The 16,781-nt window shown below is 35.8% G+C and overlaps 2 protein-coding genes across 2 annotated transcripts; both read left to right on the forward strand.

Annotated features, from left to right (window-relative positions):
- The first annotated feature begins 1,301 nt into the window (after positions 1–1,301).
- On the forward strand, positions 1,302–9,745 carry LOC107812927 (cinnamoyl-CoA reductase 1). The gene is made up of 6 exons (XM_016638120.2): positions 1,302–1,640; positions 2,390–2,559; positions 3,319–3,504; positions 3,774–3,936; positions 8,928–9,117; positions 9,399–9,745. Exons 1-6 carry the CDS (start codon positions 1,517–1,519, stop codon positions 9,529–9,531), a joined length of 966 nt encoding a protein of 321 aa, XP_016493606.1. The 5' UTR covers positions 1,302–1,516; the 3' UTR covers positions 9,532–9,745.
- A 2,501-nt stretch (positions 9,746–12,246) lies between these two features.
- On the forward strand, positions 12,247–16,781 carry LOC107812936 (cinnamoyl-CoA reductase 1). The gene is made up of 6 exons (XM_016638130.2): positions 12,247–12,642; positions 13,163–13,329; positions 13,828–14,013; positions 14,319–14,481; positions 16,061–16,250; positions 16,508–16,781. The coding sequence occupies exons 1-6, from the start codon at positions 12,522–12,524 to the stop codon at positions 16,638–16,640; spliced, it is 960 nt and encodes a 319-aa protein (XP_016493616.1). The 5' UTR covers positions 12,247–12,521; the 3' UTR covers positions 16,641–16,781.

Raw genomic sequence — 16,781 nt, forward strand, 5'->3', positions numbered from 1 at the left:
TCATACCACTAGAAAAATCCACAAGCCACACGATCCTTAGCCTGAAAATTTTAACCAAACCATTCAAATGAAAAAGTAAAATTTAGCCATATTAAATCACATAAAATATGATGATTTGCAAGATGATTACCCCATAGTACTTGAATCCAAAAGAAAATGTCTTTCTGGGTTAGCATTTGTCGTTGATGTTCTCAAAGAAGCAGGCTGCCCACAACCACAAAACACATTAAACCTCATGACTTTTCTACAATGAGTGTTCTTCTTTCAAATTAATTTGGGTAACAATGAAGGATGGATAAAACGAGAAAGATAAAAAATAAACTCGATAAACAGAGAGAATTTCAAATGGATTAAGATGAACAAAAAGATAAAAAGGGTGAAGAAATGATGAAGAAAGGTGAAGAAATAGTGAAGAAATGGAGAAGATAGTGTAATATAAAGAAAAAAGGGAATAAAATATAAGTTTTAAAAAGAAGGGGCTGCCAGGTGGGCCCCGTTTCATGCTAATTATCAATGTTCACGCGCTCTTGCGCAACTGATTTCATACAATATGCCACATAAGCTGGGGGGGGGGTTAATTACGAAGGGGGATATAGTTTAGGGGGTTTCCAGGGACACTCAATAGTTTAGGTATGAAACTTAAAAAATCGTATAGTTTAGGCGGGTCTGAGGATATTAACTCTAAAAAAAATGAGGTAGTCAAACTTTAGTAAAAATAGCACGGTATAGCCAGTTTTTGAAATGGTCATTCAAAAATAGCCAACGTTTACGAAGTCAATAAAAAATAGCCACTATTTCGCTGCAACAGAGACTGGTCCAGCATAATATACTGGAGTTCGGTGCACCTGTGTATGAACTGCAGCATATTATGCTGGATCGGTATACTTTGCTGACTCCAGTATAATATACTGGAGACTGGAGCACCGGTGCTCCAAACTCTAGTATATTATACTGGACAACTATACTTGCTGGAACTCTAGTATATTATGCTGGAGTTCTAGTGTACTTATGCTGGAACTCCATCATATTATGCTGGAGTTCCAACATACTTATCCTGGAACTCCAGTATAATATGCTGGAGTTCAAGCATACTTATGTTGGAACTCCAGTATAATATACTGACGTATTTTCCGGGTTTTGAACAATATTTTCGCTCAGATTTATCTTTACATAAAAAGTGGCTAAATTTTAATTACTTTTAAAACTGGGCTATTTTTGAACGACCAGTTATAAATCTGACTATTTTTTAATTTCTCCCCAAACTTTAGCCTTAACTATGCAATTGGGCCTGGGCTATGCCCAGGCTAATGGTACCTAGTTTCATATATAAGTGCGAGTCCAAAATCAAATTATTTCATCAAAATAGAAAATTGGATATACACGAGTCGAAGGACAATCGGAGAAAACATTAAATTAGAGTGTGAATGGTCCTGATGCTTTATTCCTTGAGCTATTTCTAGAAGGAAAAAAGGTAAAGAACAAGAGTGGCAGTGAGAAAGGAAAATTGCAGAGAGCGATGGCGTTGATGGGGGAGAAATGCAGAGTGTGTGTAACAGGAGCAGGTGGCTACGTCGCTACGTCGCTAGTTAAGCTTCTCCTTTCTAAAGACTACACCGTTCATGGCACCGTTAGAAACCCTTGTAAGTAAATCCTTACTATTTCCTATTTTTCTACTTTCCTGAAACGACAGTTTCTATGGTTGAACAGATATCTGTAATAGTATTGAAAAGAAAGGTAAAAACTTTTTGGGACAAGATTGTCAGTTGTGTTTTAGAACTGTTCTTAGTTTTCAAATTACTATATATTAGGAGCCTCAGCTGGGAAGGAACCCTTTATTTCAACCGAATGTTCTAGCCTCTAGGTGAATATTCCTAAGAAATTGATTCAACTTTTAAGCAATCAATCAATTATGCCTCAATTCCAAATTAGTTGAGTCGGCTTTATTGATCATTTATAAATATTTCAATTTATTTTTGTAAGGTGGAATATATTAACCCAATACTTACAGTTGCACCAATTTTTGCAATCAAAGCATCTTCTTTTTTTAAAAGGAGAATTTCGATTGATTTGAATAGTTTGAGAACTGAATTGAGAACGGCTGTAAATTATATCTTATGGCAATACCTAGATTTTCAGAGATATTTATAGTTGATTCATCCTTTTGCTTGCTGTGTTCCCCCCTTGTCCTCTACTCATGATCCTTTCTGCTGATAGCTTTGAAGAAACTGTGTTATGAAAAACAAAAGGTAGCATATTTTTCATAATCCAATGCGCCCAAATAGGAAATCTTGTTCTAGGTTGGTAACATGGTATAATAATTAAAATTGTAGGGGTTTTTTAGTTTCTGCTTCAAATTTCTGAAGAGGCCTCATTGTAAATCAATTTGCAGCTGATGACAAGTATGCTCATTTGAAGAACCTAGACAAAGCTGCGGAGAACCTAAAACTCTTCAAGGCAGACTTGCTAGATTACAACTCACTTGCTGCAGCCATCAAAGGTTGCGATGGAGTATTTCACGTTGCTAGTCCCGTCCCTTCAAGCTCTGTACCAAATCCCGAGGTACGACTTTGCTAAGACCTGTTAAATTTGTTCTTGTGACCACATTTAGAAGAAAACTAGGTCCTCTAAACATCTAAAACAGAGTAAAATAATAGTAAACTAACACAGGCAGTGTCCCGTCTCCACATCAGTTTATTAATTTTGTTGATATGAATCACATCCTGTAGTTTCAGTTTGTAGGTCTCCAGATATCTGTGGAATCTATTAACAGTCTAGCCTATTGACCTTTAGTACATGTTATTAGTTGTTGAAAGCACTTAGTGGTGTATTCTACAGAATGAAAAACAAGATGGTGAATTTATGTTGGGATTTTACTTTATGTACTATTCAAAGAAGTGCCTTGAGGGTGATTAATATTCTTAAAAAAAAGAGCCACTGTCTATGGAGCTCTGCGATTTGGGAGCCTAAGACTTTGGAAAATCAGGTCCATCTTGGTTACACTGTTGTGGAATCAAATGATCTGCAAATGTCCGGATTTCTTTTGGAAATAACTTCTACCCAGGGGCAAAGCTACATAGTTCTAAGGGTGGTTAATTGACCACCCTTTATCGAAAAATTACACTGCGTAGTATAGGTGCAATATTAGATTTTACAGGTATAATACATATTTTGAACACCTTTTATCGGAGAATTTTTTTTACTTCTTTCAAGTTTGAACACCCTTGGTGAAATTCCTGGCTTCGCCACTACTTGCCATTATGCACTAGTTCTTCACAGAAACTTATCTTCCGCTTCATATGTTCAATGGCTTGATTGCAGGTAGAAGTTGTTGAACCTGCAGTAAAAGGCACACTTAATGTTCTGAAGGCATGTTCTGAAGCAAACATCAAGAGGGTTGTGTTTGTATCTTCTGTTGCTGCTGTTTTCATGAACCCCAACTGGCCGAAGGGCCAAGTAAAAGACGAGACTTGTTGGTCAGACAGTGAATACTGCAAAGCAACTAATGTAACTTCTTTTACTGATACAACTTTATGAATTTGACTTCTGTGGACACTTTAAAATTATTACTGTAACCAACTTGTTGCTTTACATGCGATAGTGAGTGTTGGTAATGTAATTTATTTTCTGTATCTTGAATGCTTATTTTGATTAGAGCAGTTTCCTGTCTGATTGGCTTAGTATTGGTAAGGTAAATTTGCATTTGAGTCTTGAATGTTTATTCTGCTAGAGCAGTTTACTATCTGATCGCATTTTGTGGTTCCACATGCATGCAGAACTGGTACTGTTTTTCTAAAACGGTGGCTGAGAAAGAAGCTTGGTCATATGCAAAACAAAGTGGACTTGATATGATAACTGTGCTTCCAACACTTGTTTGGGGGCCAATGTTGCAGAGGACAACAAATGCCAGTAGTTTGGTTCTCATTAAGCTGCTGAAAGGTACCAACAAGGCATAGTCATACCTCACTGTTTTGATGTTTCTGCATTATTTCTACATCTCTGCTTGTATAAGTTGTTCATTGATGAATAATTAAAATTCAGTGTTTGCACAAGCCTTTTTAATTTATTTTCTTGTGAGCATGAGCATATGTTCAGCATGCAGTTTTGTCAAATTCTTTGCCAATGCTTAAAAGCGTAAATGAGTTATATGTGTAACTGTAATAAGTCTAATCATATTTGACGTTTGGTTCTCCAAAATACTTGGTGCTTGACCTTGAGCAAGAGATCATTGAAAGCAAAAAGAGTGCTGTGTAGTTATCTTTGAGGCATATTTTTTAAGCTTCAAGTGAAAATTTCTACAATATTATTTGTCCATGTAGATGGACTAACCTGAACTGCTTTGCAGCTTGATAGTACATCTACCTTAGCATGGTATTTATGAGACTGAGTTTAAGTTCATTATAGTTTTTTATGCTTAATATGTTGGTTAGTGGTAGCTAGGACTTTTTGTCCATAACATACAGTGTTTTGGATAGCGTGCGACAACAAATAGCAATGAGGGCCCGCTTCACTGAGGCGAGAGGCGCCCAACGAAGCGCTTGCCTTTTTGATGTGAAGTGACAATTTATTAAAAAAAATAATATTTTGTATATAACTAAAAACTCAATAACAATAATATATTAATAAATATATCAATTCAAAAATTAAAAACTCAATAGATAGTCATAGTAGATTCATAAACTAAAAGTCTAAAACAGGCAACATCTATTCTTCTTCAAGATTTTTAAATTCTAGAACTTCAAGAATGTTAGCATTATATTGGCTATCATCTTCTTCGTCCTCGGAGTCTTCATCAATTAGGGACCGACTTGAACTTGCTACTCCCTTTCCCTAGTAATTTGAACTTGAAGAACTCCCTCTAAGACCATAGATATTCTCCTCAACTCCAGCCGCCATAGAAACAGTACCCCAATCAAGATCATCTCCTACATACACTTGTTCATCTTCATGATTTTGGGGGGCTCCAGTTAACCATTCATTTGCCTCGTCAATGTTATCCAACAAAATTGGATCAATGGTATCGCGAGCTTCATAATGTCGCCTCAATGTTCTATTGTATTTAATATACACTAGATCATTGAGACGCGATAGCTCAAGCCTATTCCTTTTCTTGGAGTGAATCTGCCATTGTACTACATTTTTAAATCTATCTATCAAATGTTGCTTGTGACGAGCTATTCCACCATGATATGTTTTTTCACAAAACACACATTTAATTGTGGATCTTGATGAGCCTTATATAGCATAATTCCAAGCTATATCATTTCTTTTATTACTATCGGATGACGCCATTTCAATGCTGTTTTATAGAAAAAAATTATCAAGTCAATATGCAATTAATTCTACTCTACAACAACAACAACAACGACCCAGTGTAATCCCACAAGTGGGGTCTGGGGAGGGTAATATGTACGCAGACCTTACCCCTACCCCGAAGGGTAGAGAGGCTGTTTCCAGGAGACCCTCGGCTCAAAAAAGCAATAGGAGATGATATATTAGTACCATAAAAATGCGTAATAAAAATAACAACAATATATAAGAGATATGAAATATGAAATACAGGATACGAAATACGAAATAGATGGCTGGTATAGTACAACTAGAAGGTAAAGCCCTGCATCAATAGACGACCACTGACATTCCTAGTCTAACTCCTAACTAGATAGTCTCTCTCACTTGTGCTGTAGAAATATTCACACTCTCCCCTAACCTATGCTCGACCTCCATAATTCCCTATCAAGGGCCATGTCCTCAGTAATCCTAAGTCGCGCCATGTCCTGTCTGATCACCTCTCCCCAATACTTCTTAGGTCTCCCTCTACCTCTCCGCGTGCCCACTACAGCTAGTCGCTCACACCTCCTCACCGGTGCATCAGTGCTCCTCCTCTGAATGTGCCCAAACCATCTGAGTCTTACTTCCCGCATCTTGTCCTCCATGGGGGCCACACCCACCTTCTCTCGAATATCTGCATTCCTAATCTTATTCATCCTTGTATGCCCGTACATCCACCTCAACATCCTCATCTCTGCTACTTTCATCTTCTGGGTGTGTGAGTTCTTTACCGGCCAACATTCAGTTCCATACAACATGGCAGGCCTAACCACTGCTCTATAAAACTTACATTTTAGTAACGGTGGCACTTTCTTGTCACACAAGACTCCCGACGCTAACCTCCACTTCATCCACCCCACCCCTATACGGTGTGTGACATCCTCGTCAATCTCCCCGATCCCCTGAATAACCGATCCAAGGTACTTGAAACTACCTTTTTACTCTATAAGACTATAAGTTTATAACTGAAAAAACAGAGCCAAAAAAGAGACTTTACTGCCTTTGCTCTGCCTCTGCTGCTTGCTCGAAACAGAGCAAAAAAAAAAAAAAAAAAAAAGAGAAGAAAGAGAAAGGGAAGAAAGAAATAAAGAGCCTCTGCTTTGCTGCTTGCTCGAAAAACAGAGCACAAAAAATAAAAGACAAGATGAAGAAAAAGGAAAAAAGAAAGAAGAAAGAAGAAAGAAGAAAGAAGAAAGAAGAAAGAAGAAAGAAGAAAGAAGAAAGAAGAAAGAAGAAAGAAGAAAAAGAAAAAAGAAGACATCAATGGTTACTGTCGCTGAACTAGAAGAAGAGGGAGGTAGAAGAAGAAAAGAAAAGAGAAGCATACCTGGGTTACTGTCGCTGGAAGAATATGAATCCCAAGCCTAATTTTACGGTCGCTAATGGCTGAGAAAAAGTCGCTGAAGGAGAAAAAGTGAAAAACCCAAGCCCTAAATTTGTATTTTAATCTCTGTTGGCGCTGCCTTTTCTTTCCCTTTTTTTAAAAAAGTGTCGCTTCACAGCGCCTCTCGCATCGCAGCGCAGAGGCGCGCGCCTTTTCGAAATCGCAATGCAACAAAGCAAAATGGCGACACAGCCTCGCTTCGCCTCGCCACTCGCTATTAGCGACGTAGCGCTCGCTATTTACAACACTGCATAACATTTAGATAAATTGATTATTTTAAATTTCGCGCACTAGTTAAGGAGTTCTTTCTTATTTATACATTCACTTTATACCCCCAGATGCTATGGCCAACTGCCAGAAGCCCCTCTAGCTTAATTTACCATATTTGGGTTGTCTGAAGTTTATATCCTCCCCTTGACCCAGTGTTGTAAATAGCGCTCGCTACGTCGCTAATAGCGAGTAGTGACGCGAAGCAAGACTCGGACGCTTTTTTTGGTCTGTTGCGATACGTTTTTAAAAAGCGCCGATGAGGCGAAGTAGCGCCGGCGAGGCGAGGTAGTTACAGAGGCGTCACTTATTAAAAAAAGAAGAGACTTAAATAGAAGTTAGGGTTTTCTCGACTCCCAGGTACCTCTTTCTTCTTTTCTTCTTCTTTCTTTTTCCGGCAGTAAACTTCTGTTTTTCCGACGTCTTTTCCGGCAGTAAGCTTCTCTTCTTTCTTTTTCCGGCTGTTTTCCGGCGTCTTTTCCGGCAGTGAGCCTCTCTTCTTTCTTCTTTCTTTTCTTTTTCTTTTTCAGGTATTAAGTCTTCTTTGTTCTTCTTCTTCTTTCCGGCAAGAACTGATTTCCAGCAGAAATATTCTTTCTTTCTTTTCTTTCACCTCTGTTTTCGCTTCTGCTCTTCTTTCTTCTTCTGTTTCTCTCTTTTGTTTTTTTTCCAGTTTAGTAAACAATTACTTGCATATTAACTTCTCTCTATAATTACAATTACAATTAACTGTTATTTTCTCTCTTTAATTATAATTAATTTCTCTCTATAAACAGTATATCAAAATATTTGATTTCTATCTATTGAGTTTTTGAATTTATATATTTATTAATATGCTGTTGTTTTTGAGTTTTTAGTTATTTATATATGCAAATTTAATATTTTATTTTTTTGTATTAATTGGCGCTTCACATCAAAAAGGCGAGCGCTACGCTTCTCGCCTCAGTGAAGCGGGCCCTCATCGCTTTTTGTCGCCTCACGCTATTCAAAACACTGCTTTGACCAATTCAGTTTTGCACAATTATCTATTATGACAGAGAGACAGAGTCACTTCCCCATTTCCCTTTCGTATAAATCACAGAAGATTTTTTTTATTATCTATAAAATAAAATAAAATAAAGAAAGATATATTGGTCATTTGATAAAGTTTAATAGACCGTGAAATAGTTTTGGTTACAAGCATTTCTCAGGTGCTTTGTCATCCTTCTACTCTAGTTTCCAAGCATTGCTTTAGCTTTGAATTCTTGAGTGTATTGCCTGTTTAGATAAAAGTCCTCCCAGCTACTATGGACCAAGTGCACCTAAGCAGTGTTTAATGTGAGTAGATATCTATTTCTATGTAGCTCCAAGGGCTTTGGTCTAGTGGTAAGGTGCATTTTGTGATGTGTGATTTAGACACGTCATATGTTCAAACCTGCTGCAGACAAGAGCCTACTATTTAAGTGGAGAAGGGCAGAGAGGCGGGTCTATTATCCATCGAGTTTTGAACTGTGCACCACTGACCCTCTAGAATTTCTCGATTGTAAAAGAGAATGTTGATTTTTATTAAAAAAAATAAAAGAGAATGTTAATTTCTGTATAAGCGAACAAGTTGACCTATTGATCATGTAAATTTTAGGTAACGGGTTCAGAGTCTAATATAAACAAATTCCACCTATATACCCATCCCACCGCACCCCTCTATACCTACATTTTCTGTTACAATGCTAACAATATTTTGCTGTATCTCCATTTGCCTCGAGATTGACTGCCTAAAAGGACTACAGGCACTTAAGTATTCTATCCGCTTTTGTATCATCTGAGTTGCTTTGCATTTTTTATTTTATGTTAATGGCTTCATGTGTTGTTTCTGTGCATTCATGTATATAGATTCATGGTCATGGTTCTTTCAGTTTTTCACTTGAAGCGACTGACCTCCCCCTCTTCTCTCTTTTTGTCATTCATATAGAAGGATATGAAGAGCTGGAAAACAAGAGCCGGTTTATAATAGATGTACGTGATTTAGCTGATGCTTTGGTGCTGGTGTATGAGAGACCTGAAACTGAAGGTAGATACATATGCACGGCTCATCAAGTGAAATCACAGGATTTGGTTGACATGCTGAAGAGACACTACCCCAACTACAACTATCCTAAACGGTGAATTTCTCTGCTTTACCTTAGGCTTCTCTAAGGGAATCTGGTGTCCTCTTTCCAGTGTCTGGGTTAAGAGTTACAAAAAACAGCATAAGGAAATCGGACTTCTCTTATGGGATTTTGATTTCCTTTGTCCAGTGCGTAATGCGTTTTGGTTAAGACATGACGGAAAAAATATGTGCGATGAATTTGGTGTATTTGATAAGTAGTCTTGTTTTCCTTCTGCATAGAAGTTCCTCATTTATCTAAATCTGGTGTCCTTAATTGTACTGTCTATTTTACAGCTTTACCGATTTGCTGGAGGAAGGAAGTTATAGCTCAGAGAAACTGCAGAAGTTGGGTTGGAAATGTAGGCCACTGGAGGAAACTCTAATTGATGCTGTTGAAAGTTACAAACAAGCGGGCATTCTTGATTGAAGAAGAGAAAATATCAAGTCCCCCTTTTTACTTATTGTAATTGTTTATCTGTTGCTCTGCATGTTTTGTACATCATAATACAATAAATAGATTCATGCATAACTTATACTAGTATTATTTAGTTATATGGGCAACAAAAATGACAGTCGAACAGCGTTTCTGCAATGCTGAATTTTATGCCAAGTATATGAAAGATTCAGAAGGTAACCAAAAATTGTATTGGAGATGTGGAATTTTATGCAGGTGTTATTACATCTTATACATATGATGACCGAGCGGTCTCTAAGAGTTTTTTTTGGGGTATTATCACTTTTAACTCGCGCCAGAAACTATTTACATCTAATAGCCGAAAAAGTGTATAAAATTTGCATATAACACACAAAATGTATATATGTACAAAAATATAAATTTTATACATTTTTCGGCTATTATTTTTATAGCGGCTATATAGTGTCATTTTTCCAATCCCCCCCCCCCCCCCCCTTCCTTTTGGGATAGCCTTAAGAGTTGCTGTTGTTTTGATCCTTGTAATTCAGGCTTGGCCATTCTTTTTCCATAATTATTCTAAGCAGTGATTTAACCAATAGGAGAACCGAAGCATATTGAATTTGGATATTTATACATTAGTAAAAGAAGTTTATATTCAGTATATATTTTAAGTTTTAACTTGTTGAATTATCTTATTTTTGTGTTACTACTTTAACTGTTTATGGATATTTACATGTAGTTATTATCTTGATAACCTAATAAGTGTACAAAAATTAAGCTCTTCAAATTTTAGTTGTGAGCCACTCTTTATTCCATTTTATGCCCGTTCTTTCCTTTTACGTTTGCTTCGAAAAGACTGTAACCTATTTGTATTTAGAACTTTTTAAATTTTAAACTTTCTATCTTATTCTTATAAAAAATAGTCATAAAATGTCAAGGTATTTAAAATTACAAATCTTAAGAATACTAAGAGCACGTTTGGACATAAGATTTTTTTCACTTCTTTTCGAATTTCTTTTACCTTCTTTCGAAATTAATGTTTGGCCATAAAATTTCTAATTTTCACTTGAAGATGAATTTTGTACTTTTTTGAAAATTATAAAACTCCAAAAAATTGTTTTTCAAAATTTTCACTCAGATCACTCACAAAATTCAAAAACAACACAAAATTATATTCTAGTCCAAATACAACTTTAATTTTCAAATATCATTTTTACTTTAAAAAAAATTCAGTTTTTTTTTGGAATTTCACAATTCTTAGGTCCAAACGCCCACTTACAACTTGTTTGGATGGTTGTTACATATCGTTTTATAATGTATCATATTGTATTGTATTGTACTGTATCGTTTGATGAATACAATGTTTGGATGGATTGTGTCGTTTTGCAGTCGTTTCATGGTATCGTGCACCAGTAATATGATGAATAAACTTGCAATATTATAAAGAAAAATTATGAGATGGTACATAAAAAGGTAGGGTAAATGATAAAATAAAATTATTTAATAATAATGAAGGGTGAGATTGAGAGAAAAACACAAGAAAACGACGCGACCACACCAAATCGATCGTTACATAAAAAGGCACATTTCATCGTTACGTAACGACGGATTTAACGACACGATACAATAAAATTTAAGTAACAATCAAAACAAACATTGTATTTAAAGTAACAATACGATACGATACAATTGGTAACAACCATCCAAACAAGCTGTTAATATACACCAAAAAATTTGATTTATTACAAGTTGCAAAACTTTTTCATATCAAAATGAAAAAAAACAGACATTTTAAAAGTTATCATTAGGGGTGTTCATGGTACGGTTTGAATCGGTTTTTCCCTAAAAAGAAACCAAAGCAAGTAGGTCGGTTTTTCAAATATTAGAACCAAACCAAACCAATTAAGTCGATTTTTTCTCGATTCGGTTTATGTCGAGTTTTGTCGGTTTTTCGGTTTTTTCGGTTATTTGTCTATTTTTTCTTAAATATAAGACATACACTACCAAACACATATTCTAGCGACCACATTTTTAACATAACACTATCAAATCAATTACCCTTTGAGAAATCTATTATTTACTAATATATATTGATGATAATTGATTCAAATAGTGATGAATAATTTAAGGACTCAATTAAAAAAAAATATTTTTTAACATGAAATGGATTCTTACACTTAACAAAAGAAAACTACCAATCAAACTAGAATATAAAGGTAAAAAACTATACTAAAAGTGCAAACAATTAACATTCACCATAAAATTTTTGAATCTTTGTAGAAAAATATACATATATATATATATATATATATATATAGGTGTAATAATAAATTTGAAATAGATATTCCTATAGTCGGTTTGGTTCGGTTTTTTCGGTTATTTTTTTGATTAAAATCAAAACCAAACCAAATTTGATTGGTTTTTAAAATTCAAAACCAAAACCAAACCAAAAAGTATCGATTTTCTTGGTCGATTTGGTTCGATTTTTCGGATTTTTATCAACACCCCTAGTTATCATCATGACGTTGCAAATATGTGAAGTTTATGAAATTTAAAACGCACCCGTTTGACAAGAGGGGTTGCTCTGATGGTAAGCAACCTCCATTTCCAAGCAAGAAGTTGTGAGTTCGAGTCTTACCAAAGCAAGGTGGAAAGTTCTCGGAGGGTGGAAAGTTCTCGGAGTAAGGGAGGGATCACGAGTTTTTATTTGAAAACAGCCTCTCTATTAGGGGTAAGGAACGATTGAAAAAATTTCTACCAACTCTGAAAACTTCCAATGGAATCATATTTTAATGGTTTTAGATCTACACGATGCAAAAGGACATGTGTTAGCCGTCGGAAAACAGTAAATTAATACTATATGAATGGTCCCTAATGCTTTTTCTTTTGTTGAAGACAATGATTTATAGACAAGATTGAGAGTGAGAACAGGAAAAGCAAAAGCAAAAACACTGCAACAACTTCATTTGCTCCCACAAAGAAGAAAAATTAATAACAGAACAATGGCGTTGACGGGTGAGAAGTGCAGAGTGTGCGTAACAGGAGCAGCTGGATTTATTGCTACGTCGCTGGTGAAGCTTCTCCTTTCTAAGGATTACACTGTTCATGGCACTGTTAGAGATTGTAAGTAATACCCTCTCCGTCCTAATCTATGTGGTGGAGTTGAGTCCAGTTTTTCTTTGATTGCGATTTTTGAAAATCATCTGCCTTTTACAAGAGGGGTTGCTCTGATGGTAAGCAACCCCACTTCCAACCGAGAGGTTGTGAGTTCGAATCTCCCCAAGAGCAAGGTGGGAAGTTCTTGGAGGGAAGGATGCCGGTTTTTATTTGGAAACAGTCTCTCTACCCTAGGTAGGGTAAGGTCTGCGTACACACTAACCTCCCAAACCCTAGTAAGTGGGATTATACTTGTTGTTGTTGATCTGCCTTTTACATATTTTGAATTGTGACTTGTACTTTTTACGTAGCTTTTAAATATATTAATTTTGTTTCAAAAAATTTAAAGATTATATGTCCAAATTTAGGGAAGTTTGATTCTCGAAATTCGACCATATAAATTGGGACAGAGGGAGTAGTAATATGTAAATCTTATTCTAAGTAGGTAAATATTACTGAAGAGGCTTTATTGTAAATGAATTTGCAGGTGAGGAGTATTCTCATTTGATGAATCTTGACAAAGCTGCTGAGAATCTAAAACTTTTCAAGGCAGAGTTGCTAGATTACGACTCGCTTGCTGCAGCCATTAAAGGATGTAATGGTGTCTTTCATCTTGCTAGTCCTGTTCCTTCTTCCTCTGTACCAAATCCTGAGGTATTTATGAATTTGCTATTACCTGTTAAATTTCTTTATTTCTGTCCACATATGAAAGAAAAATAGCTTCTCTAAACATCTAGTAGAGAGTAAACTTATTCACATTGTTGATATAAATCACATCCTCTAGTTTCACTTTGTAGATCTTCATATATCATGAGTGGCATCTTCACAAGCAGTAGGCTAACTTTAATACATGTTATTAGTTGTTGAAAGCGCTTAGAGGTATATTATGAAAAAACAAGATGGTGAATTTATATTGGGACTTTACTTGATGTACTATTCCAAAAGTTTTCGGAGGGTGATTAATGATATTATGATAAGAGACACTATGTAGGAGCTCCACGATCTGGGGGTTTAAGACATTGGAAAATCAGGTCCGTGCCAGGATATAAACGATCTGCAATTTCTAGATTGCTTTTGTATTCCCATTATGTGCTAGTTCTACCCAAAAATATGTAATATATCTTCTTGATATGTTCGGTTGCTTGGTTGCAGGTAGAAATTGTTGAGCCTGCAGTAAAAGGCACACTTAATGTTCTGAAGGCAAGTTCTGAAGCAAACATCAAGAGGGTTGTTTATGTATCTTCTAATTCTGCTCTTGACTACAACCCCAACTGGCCAAAGGACCAAGTGAAAGACGAGACTTGTTGGTCGGACAGTGAATACTGCAAAGCAACTAATGTAACTTCTTTTACTGATGCAAGTTAATTTTCGAATTTGATTTTCTGGGGACATTATAAGTTTTTTTAATTGAATAATCACATATTTCTTTTATGATCGGTAATAATCAACATACTTCTTACATACAGTATTTAGTGTTGGTAAAGTAATTTATGATTTGAATCTTGAATGCTTATTTAGCTAGAGCAGTTTCCTGTCTTATTTGCTTAGTTTTTGAAAGGTAATTTCAGATTTGAATCTTAAATGCTTATTTTGCTAGAGCAGTTCCCTATCTGATTGAATTTTTTGGTTCCATCTTCATGCAGAACTGGTATAGTTGTTCCAAAACGATGGCTGAGACAGAAGCTTGGTCATATGCAAAACAAAGTGGACTTGATCTTGTAACTGTGCTCCCAACAATTGTATGGGGACCAATGTTGCAGAAGACAACAAATGCCAGTAGTTTAATTCTCATTAAGCTGCTGAAAGGTACCAACAAGGCATAGTTAATACCTTAGTGTGTGGATGTATCTGCATTATTTTTTCTATTTCTACATCTCTGGTTGCATGAATAGGTCGCTGCTGAATAATCAGAATTCACTTTCCCAAAATCCTTTTTAAATTTGTTTTTATGAACATGGGCATACGTTTAGTATGCAGTATTTGTCAAATTCTTTGCTAATGCTTAAAATGCCAGAATGATTTATATGTGCAACTATAACAAGTCTTGCTGTATTTTGGTTCTCCCAAATACTTCTTGCTTAACTATGAGTAAGAGATTATTGAAAGCAAAGAAAATGCTTAGCATCTTTGAGGCATATTATCTAAGCTGGAAGTGGAGATTTCTATAGTATTATTTCTCCATGTAGATGGGTTAGCTGAATTGCTTTGCAGCTGTGGCACATCTACCTCAGCATGAGATTTATGAGACTCTGGGTAGGTTTATTGTAGGTTTTTATGCTTAATGTGTTGGTTGATGGCGGCTAGGAGTTTTTGTCCATAACATTTAAAGAAAGTAAGAAACTAGTTATTTTCAATTCAGCGTACTAATTATTGAGTTCTTCCTTATGTATGCATTCAACTTATACCCTCTGATGTTTTGGACAACTGTGGGAGTCTTTCATGCTTCAGTTACCAAATTTGGATCCAGTATCCTCCCTTTGACCAATTTATTTTTTTCATAATTATGTAATATGATAGATAAACTGTGTCACTTCTCCATTTGCCAGAGGCGGAGCCAAAATTTGAAGTTTATAGGTTCTGAATTTTCCATGGAATCCATAGCTCGTCTTTGTTATTGGTTCGCAATTGAATATTTATACATATTTAATGAATTTCTTAGAAAATACAGTGTCTAAGCAAAAGTGACTGGGTTCGGCCGAACCCGCACCTAGTAGTCTCGCTCCGCCCCTGCCATTTGCCCTTCATGTATATTGCACAAGTAAATTTTTTTATTATGTGTAGAATAAAAAATAAAGAAATATGAGAGAATAAGTAAAGTTTTGTGCTGTATTTGTCATTTGATAATGTTTAGTAGGCCGGTTGGTCATGATATAGTCTTGTTTACAAGCATTGCTTGGTCTATGTTCTCATCCTTCTCTAATGGTCTAAGCATTGCTTTAGCCATGAAGTCTGGAGTATATTGCTTGGTTAGATAAAAGACATCCCAGCTACTATGCAACAAATAGCTACTAAACGTTGACTTTAATGATAGTAAATGTTAATTTCCTTGTAAGCAAACAAATTGACCTAATAATCATGGAAATTATGGGTAACTGATTGAGAATCTTGGAATATACATTTTCTGAAACATACAAACTTCCACCTATAGGGATATACCGCAACCCCTCTATACCTACTTCTTCTGTTGTAACATTAAACCTAAAGGGAACACAAGCGCTTAAAAATTCTGTCCGCTTAGTTTTGCAATACTTTGCGTTTTCTTATGTTGATGGCTTCATGTGTTGTTTCTGTGCTTTCATTCATATGGATTCGTGGTCATGGTTCTCTCATTTTTTCACTTGAAGTGACTGACCTCCCTCTCTTCACTCTTGTGTCGTTCATGTAGAAGGATATGAAGAGCTGGAAAACAAGACCCGGTTTATTATAGATGTACGTGATTTAGTTGAAGCGCTGGTGCTGGTTTATGAGAAACCTGAGGCTGAAGGTAGACACATATGCATGGCTCATAAAGCAAAATCACAGGATTTGGTTGACATGCTGAAGAGACACTACCCCAACTACAAGTATCCTAAACGGTGAATTTCTCTTCATTCTACCTTAGGCTTGGAATGTAGTGTCCTATTTACTGTGACTGGTTTAATGAAATCGGACTCCTCTTATGAGATTTTGATTTCGTGTTTCCAGTGTGTGTTGTTAAGAAGTAACAAACAAAATGCATTATGAATATGGTCTATTTGATTGGTTCTGTTGATAAGTGTTCTTGTTTTCCTTCTACATAGAAGTTCCTCATTTATCTGAATCTGTTGTCCTAAAAATACTGTTTATTTTACAGCTTTACCAATGTGATGGAGGAAGGAGGTTATAGCACAGAGAAACTGCAGAAGTTGGGTTGGAAATGTAGGCCACTGGAGGAAACTCTAATTGATGCTGTTGAAAGTTATAAACAAGCGGGCATTCTTGATTGAAGAAGAGAAAATATCAAGTCCACCTTTTTACTTGTTGTAATATTCATTGTGGTACTTGCCCTGCCTGTCTTTCAAGATTATCTATATGTAATAATATAATCTGGATTGAGGAGGTTATATTTTACTCCTTTTTGAGTGCTA

The sequence above is a fragment of the Nicotiana tabacum genome, chromosome 12, assembly GCF_000715075.1.
Source record: "Nicotiana tabacum cultivar K326 chromosome 12, ASM71507v2, whole genome shotgun sequence".
NCBI lineage: Eukaryota > Viridiplantae > Streptophyta > Magnoliopsida > Solanales > Solanaceae > Nicotiana > Nicotiana tabacum.